This window comes from Oncorhynchus tshawytscha, linkage group LG23 (assembly GCF_018296145.1).
Source record: "Oncorhynchus tshawytscha isolate Ot180627B linkage group LG23, Otsh_v2.0, whole genome shotgun sequence".
NCBI classification, from domain to species: domain Eukaryota; kingdom Metazoa; phylum Chordata; class Actinopteri; order Salmoniformes; family Salmonidae; genus Oncorhynchus; species Oncorhynchus tshawytscha.
In genome coordinates this window covers 2,165,370-2,173,069 of record NC_056451.1, presented here as the reverse complement: position 1 = coordinate 2,173,069, position 7,700 = coordinate 2,165,370, and the positions used below count along the sequence as shown (strand labels likewise).

The following is a 7,700-nucleotide window of genomic DNA, read 5'->3' as shown; positions in this document are numbered from 1 at the left end:
AATAAGAGGGGTTTGTTTAATAGATTTTTTAATGCGTGTTTTTAACTTTATACTATTTTAGAACTATCTGCGTCTCAGTGCATCAATATTTTTGTTCTAAACCTTTTCTGGATCTCACCTTTTACCCAAATAAACGTATTTTTCCCTTTTAAATGTTCCTTTTTACAACAGGCCATAAATCTGACCTACTATTTTAAGATTATATCTGCTCTTTCCATGGAACAAGACATGTTCCGACAATTCACTTTTACGCACAATGTAAGGAAGGAACCATTTTCACTGCACGGTTAAAACTGTTCGTTATCTCTATAACGAAAAGTTGACATCATTTCGTGAATAGTGCATGTTGTCGAAGGTTTAGCTCTCTATCAAGATTGAGGTTGATTTAATTTAATTTCCAGGCAAGCATTTCAGCACACATTCGTATACATTCATGAATGTGTTGGAAACGACCATGTTTATTTATTTTCCTAATTAAATTCCGATTTTTTTGTTGTTGAATGAAATGTATCCAGTATGTATCTAGAAGCCTACTTGTTGCAGACCCGACATGTTTTTGTTTGTTTTCAATTTAACATGGATTTTGTTGAATCTCTTACTTGTTGGATCAGACAATGGGTTGAAAACCATTTTGATGATAACGATGATGATGATGATGAAGACAACCTCTTTAACCAAATATAATATTGTATTTACAAATGTAAGAACCCAGTAGGCCTACTTATAAACGCCCCACCGCTCGTCGGCGAGCCAATCATTCTCCTTAATGGCTACACCATGCCCTACAGTGGTGAGATGTATTGCAGGTTTACTGTAATACGCACAGCCAAGCGTTTCGTCTGGGTGCGATTGCGTCCTCAGAGAAATTCAGAGGTCACCCCATTTGAAAAACAAGAACAGGAAATATAGTGACTAACATCCTGATGATAACTCTGTCTACAATGTAGGCCTACAAGTGGAAATTATTCATTAGTGCACTAACCATGGCAGTTAAAAGTGAGGGGAATTGTGTTTATGTGCATTAGTTAGCCTAATAAACAAGTAGGCTATATATTTGGAGTAGACTATATATTTGAATCAAGCAAGTTACAAACAATTTTAAAGTTTTAAATTACATTTATTAAAAAGGAACAACTCAGTGAACAAGAGGGAAATATTGTCAATATACAATATCACTTATGAACAAACGTACAACACTTTTTCACTGAACAGTGAAATATCATATTCTTACATTTGTACATGATGCTTTTTAAATCAGATGTTATTTTCTACTATAAACAAGATCCTTAAATAATGGATTGGTACTAACTGCTATAAATATTTGCTGTCCTTCTCAACTTTGTCCTAAAACAATTAAATGCCCTCGCAAGAAAGTGCAACATTTAAGTTATTGTACTTCAAATGAATTAAAAAATAGCAGTAAGTGTGATATTCAGTGTTTAAACACTTGACCTACATGGCTTGATAATGAATTGTTCATAACTGTTTTAACGTGCAGCCGACCTCTATTTGGGGAACATATTGGCTACCAATTAGCATATAAAAAAGAAATGCATTATCATCAGCTGTGATATTATACAATTCTGAAATCATACTGCCTATACTTTGTTCCATCTGAAACGAATAGACATTGTTGTAAAAGAAAAGGCTGTAATTTGAAACTTGTCTAGTCCTAATCTGATTTTTTTAAATAAAAAACAATTACATTTTCAATAGCTTTAAAACATACATAAATAACTTTCGTTCCTTGGGGGAAACATAAATTACACGGAAATCTGTACAGGTAACCTGTAACCATTTCACAAAACATTGTGCCGTCTTTGCCATAGCCCCTATTTGTGTCAAAATCTCAATTAATCATCTATTTTACTGGATTCTTGGTCGCTCTGATCATCGGTGAAGCATACATCTACGTCGCTGTCATTGTCGCTCTTTTGCTCTTGATCCTCGAATATGCCCTCGGTTTTGTCCTCAGCTTTTTTTATTGTTTGTCCAGGGTGCCTTGATTTGACATGACGCTCCAAATCCCTCCGGCGCACCAGCACCTTGCCACAGAACTCGCACCTGTACGGGGTGTTCCCCTCCGCGTGCAGACGGATGTGCTTATTCAGGTTGCTGGGGTCACCGAAGGGCCGAAAACAAACTTTGCACTTCAGTGGTTTGTACCCTGTGTGAGTTCTCATGTGGATCTTGAGTCCGTATTTCCGAGAGTACAGTTTACCACAGTAAAGACATAAGTGTCCCTTTTTGGGCTTCCCTGAGCCTGTGTTAGCAGTGGGCATAGAGTCGAGCCTGACTCGGTTCTTTTCGACGGCTATTTCAGACAACTGTTGAGTGTGCATGGCTATCTCCCTGTCAATGTTGGTTATTGAACCCAGGTCTTGGTTGAGTGCAGGTGCGCCAAAGTAGGACATAGACTCCGGGTATTTTAGGAGATTGCTAAAATGGAATTTCAGTGGGTAGTAGGGTGAACTATAAAGCAGCTCGCCATTGTACACGGTGAATGGCATGAGGGGGATATTGCAATCTCCATTATATGGCTTGACGCCATCGAACTGAGGCAGAGAAAACCTCTCAATTTGGAATCCAGAGGACATCTGAGAGTAACGCGAGGGGGACAGTCCAGAGTGCATCCGGCTCTCCACGTGCTTGAAAGCCGATGTCTCATCGAAATTAGGTATTAACGGAAAACCCCTGATGGCGTTTGCGCACGGGACCACGGGAGATGTGGAATCTAATGGATGGACGCACTTGGAGGGATGGCTTCCGGTTAAAGGTTCATTCAAGGCTCGCGTCGATTTCATGTTCCCCAGGAGTTTGCTGAAGCCTAGTCCATTATGCTTCCCATTAGTTTCCTCTCTGTAGACGTCAGCCGCGGGGACCTTGGATTGGCCCATTGGCTTGAATGCAGAGCGCACGCCTGGGTGGAACCCCATGTTGCTCAACATTGAAGACGTTGCGCCAAGGCCCATGAGATGTCCGTGGTTTCTGGCTGAGGTAACGCTCATGTCAAGTGCTCTGTCCTGCTCCTCAGAGCTGGGTTTCTTTGCTACCCCCGCTTTGTTGAGGAAGGGTGAGGAAGACACGGTCCGTCTGACAGAGTCTGAGATGGAGGTGTTTTGGCCGTTCCTGGGCGAAGCCGAGGTGTTGGGAATGTCCCCGGATTTGGGTGACCTGCTGAAGCTGTCTGTGCTCCTGGCCTGCTCGCTGTTCACAAAGCCCCGCCCGTTGCTCAAAGCACAGTGGAAATGGACGTGGGCCTTGAGTGTGTTGGGATATTTAAATATTCTCCAGCAGTACCAGCAAATGTAGCGTTCTTCACCTGTAGAGAAGCAGAGAGACATTATGTTAATGTCGATGGGTCTCGATATTCGTTATTCTCCCCACTTCTGTCAACGTTCAATCTTGAACATTTGTGTTACTACACATTTATATATATTGCTTTGTGAGAGTAGAAGCTTATTATTGGGTGCTTTATGACTGATGTTCCATCTGCAGACGCTCCCAGTGGCCTATTAGAGTAACCTCAAACTGTACTGTTATTTTGTGCCACATGCAAATCTTTTCCGTTTCCTATTTAAATGTTTTGGATAAATTCATTGAGATGAATCTACACGTTTCCAATGGGATTCGGGTTTTGAATAGGCGGCAGAGTATATTAACCCTATCCACCTCATCAAAGTGAGCAATGACACAAGTTGAACAATAGGAGGTCAATTATATAGATGTAATGATTTTGTAATCCTTATAGGGCTGTTGTTTATCATCGCCATCAAAAGAGCAAACGCCCCGTCCAATCTGTCGCTCCGAAACCAATACGTTGGATAGGGGGACTTTCTCTGTGCTCTTTCCCGTATAAGTGACAGCAGCTGTTGCTTGAAATCGCGAATCGCCATAGACAATAAGGCTGGCCCATCTGTTAACGCCAAATAATAGGACGCGTATGTCAAGGAGCGCACGGTGTATTGGCCAGAGAGCAGCAGAAAGCGCTTCGCCACAAATCAGGGCAATATACATCCCACATAAAAGTTAGCATTCATTAGATAACAATACCTTATGTAGCCAGCTAATTTACCGTAAAGTACCTTTTTTGAATTAATTTTCTTTTAAATACATGAATATTAATGAGGCGATGACATTTGTTAACCTCTGTCCCCCCATGAATTACTATCGTCTGCTTTGAAGTTGTTAAAACACGCCTATCCCTGTTTTTAAATTGCGGGTTTATTCCATGTGCCTGTCACTGTAATTAGTTTAACAGTCGAATATAATTTTGGTAGGCTATATCTTGAAAATGATTGTCAGGCCCTCCATTTCTCATGCCTAATTTTTCTCAGACAGAGTAATTACACACACAAACATATTATAGATAGAACCAAATAGGGTTAATTATTGGCACCCCTAAAGGTTCTATATAGAATCCCTTAAGGGGTACCATAAATGCAACAACCATAGAACCCTTTTTCGTTCTATCCAGAACCTTTTTTTCTAAGAGTGCAGTAATAGATCGGTATTGGTATTTGGTATTTTATTAGAATCCCAATTAGCTGTTGAACAAGCAGCAGCTACTCTAATATAGTCTAGGCATTATAATTGAATCTAAACACAGTTATTGTATTTTCCTGAGTAGGCGGTATCCGTTAGGTGTAATCTGATTAAAACCGGATTATTTTGCTGGTGATCATATGATTAGGCTTTAATTTGACAAGCCTATAAAGCCATGGCATCGATGCCACTGTTTGAATATCCAGATAATCTTTTTTTTTGGGGGTATTATTATTATTGTTATTTTCTATTTATTACACTAGCACAACGAAGCCTAATAGGTGGTGGTTAGGCCTACTGCTGGCTGTTTTACACATTTACATTTTATTATTGAATTGTTCAACATGAAATTCTGTCAAGCCTATTTAGTTAACAAGACCATTTAACTTTTAATGTAAATAAAACCATCAAATGACCCCGGAATCGAAATGAATGCTCTGGGGGTGCACGTTTGTCGACCGTGAAAATATAGGACTTACAACCTTTCCACAGAAATAGATTTTTCTAGCTGGACGCCAAGGTTTGGACAGTCACTTAACTGTGCAATGATGGAACTCACAAAATGTCAATGCCAGTAAGCAGCCTCATCAGGCCTATACTGTAGCCTAATCCATTTCTATTCAAACTTTTGTTTGGACAATACCACATATTGATATATGTGGATTTCGATCGTGCATAAGCGTGTTGAACCAGCCTGCAAACAAATATCCATGATCTATTTTTGGCTACTTTTCTCATCGTTTTGTATGGTTATATTACAGAGTCATTCTACAGTTTTCTTACCTTTCTCGTCGTGTGTTGGAGTGGCAGTGGTAGGGATGTCGTACCACTGGGCCAGAGTGTTGGAGTACCACACACTCAGCTCCTCGCCTGCTGGGATCTCCGTTAGCACACGATAGAAAATCTAACGTAAAAGGGCAACGTTAGATACATGCAACTAACTGTTTCAGCTTGAGTTTTTTAAAATCAAATGACTTGAGCTTTATGCATTTTAAATTAAACACAGTACTGACCTGCCCACCAGGTAGATCTGAGACAGCCTCCAAGTTCTGTTCTTGACTGTTTCTGGCTGCCCGGATACACCCAACCCAGTCTGGCACATGGCAACCTGATTCATCCACGATTTCCCCCCTCAGCAGCCGAATCTAGATCCACAACATGGATGGTTCAACGTTAGAAATTATGCTAATAAGGCCTAACATGCGATAAAATCACAGCTCACTAAAAGTCCGGCAGCCGCAGCTTATAATAGTTTATGAATAAATCATAAACAGAGTTGTATATTTGACATTGCGACGTCACGCTTGACTGCAATTGGAGCACTAAACAAACTTGGTGTTTCTTTTCGTATAGGCTTAGCACATGTACATATTCAAGGATTTCGTTTTAGAAATATTGGTTTATTAAATATTGAATTAATTGTTTGTAAATATGATTGTTATTATGCCCAATGGCTAAATGACAGGCTTACCTTGAGGTGTGCCAATGCGTTTAATGCGTCTTTATCCGCGATGTTAACCAGCGGTGATAATTTACCAGGGAGAATGACACATAATTGAGTTGATATGGGAAACGAATTTGAGAAGTGTCAAAGGGTTTCTAAACTGTTCAAGCAAATGAATGAATGAAGCGTGACATTTGACACGGAGATTGCACCTGATGCATCACATGAAGCCCAGGGCGATGCATTTAGCCGCATCAATCACAAACTACGACAGCAGGGTGTAGGCCTTTTCCTATCTTAAATGCAGTTATAATGTAGAGTACTTATCTATTGGTTTGTTAAGGACCATAAATTCACCAATAAACAATTAGCCTGTATAAAACAATTATGTTAAACCAATGAAAAAACATTACATTAAAATAGAAACAGCAGCCATTTCTGATTGAGTTCCATATTGTATTAATAACGATATGTTGCAATAATGTTATTTTAGATGTTGAATACATTTCTATAGGCTATATTTTAGTATTTCTTATTCATGTTGTTATTTTATAACTCGAGGCTGTGTTCTATGATGTAGCATATTTCCATGGCCGGAGTGCATTAAAATTAAATTGGTCATTTGAATAACTTGCCTACTAGCCTGTGAAATTTAAAGTGGGCGAGGAAATGAAATCTCACATAGCACCCCAGGTCGCCCTATTAGGGCGGTTAAGTAAAGGCACAGAGTGACAAGTCGTCCCACTAATATTACTCAATTATTTCCAACCTGACAGCACGAACCAATTAATAACCGAAGGCCCAATGAACTATGACAGGTCTGGTTCAAAAATGTTTTAAAAAAAAGATCACTGTGTCCCCTTTACCTGCCCTGATAATTAAATGTAGGTCCTATATAAAGAAAATAATGTTTTCGAAATGCATCCATTATTCATATCAGTCTTATACATAAATAATAATATGAGTATTAATATAGGCCTAAAGGTGATAATGATGATAATGGAATGATTTGTCATTAAAATAGGAGAATAACATTTTTCCCCCCGTTAGTTTGTAATTCAATTCTGAAGCCTGCAAAAATCATCCTACAAAAAGTAGAATTGTAAAAAAAAAATGAATTTTTGCAGATAGAAATCATTAGGAATAAATCCTATTTCATGCCATAATAAAACTGTGCTTACCTTTTTCTTGGTTACCACCTCTTTGCGATCAGTAACGTATTTCCCTAGTTTGAAGATACCCTGCACCGGTCCTATCCGCAGGCCGGCCGGGATGCTGCAGTCTGCAAACACACTGATAGTGGATGCCCGAGTTGCTTGCATGGCTGGCTCTGCGTTCAGTGGTTTGAGAACCATGAAGACCACGCAGTGACTGATTGAGACAAGAAGGAGTCAGAGAGATGAGGACAGGCCAATCTCCGCCCGCAAAGTGATGCGGTGGCGTATGTGATCCGGCTTTTCTAATGGAGCAGCAAGGTACCCCCTCGACACATTAACGCGCAAGGGCGAGCAGTATGCGCGCGGTGTGAGAGAGTTTGCCTCTTTCGGCAGCTGTGGGGAGAAAACGGGCTGAGATGGTCACATGGAGACTTTCCCTCACCCTTGCACATAATGAATTGCTGCAAAACCGCCATCAGACAATGGGCCAGGCGACCTTCCCATCCCCAAAATCCAATTTGTCAAGGGCAAAGAAAAAAGAGTGCAGAATCAAA

General features: G+C 40.1%; 1 protein-coding gene across 1 annotated transcript; it reads right to left on the bottom strand.

The window, feature by feature from the left end:
• Nucleotides 1-1,102: 1,102 nt before the first annotated feature.
• Nucleotides 1,103-7,419, bottom strand: LOC112222643 (PR domain zinc finger protein 13-like). Its single transcript, XM_024385371.1, has 4 exons — nucleotides 7,171-7,419; nucleotides 5,559-5,690; nucleotides 5,329-5,449; nucleotides 1,103-3,322 (listed from the first exon to the last, which is right to left on the bottom strand). Exons 1-4 carry the CDS (start codon nucleotides 7,342-7,344, stop codon nucleotides 1,854-1,856), a joined length of 1,896 nt encoding a protein of 631 aa, XP_024241139.1. The 5' UTR covers nucleotides 7,345-7,419; the 3' UTR covers nucleotides 1,103-1,853.
• Nucleotides 7,420-7,700: the final 281 nt, after the last annotated feature.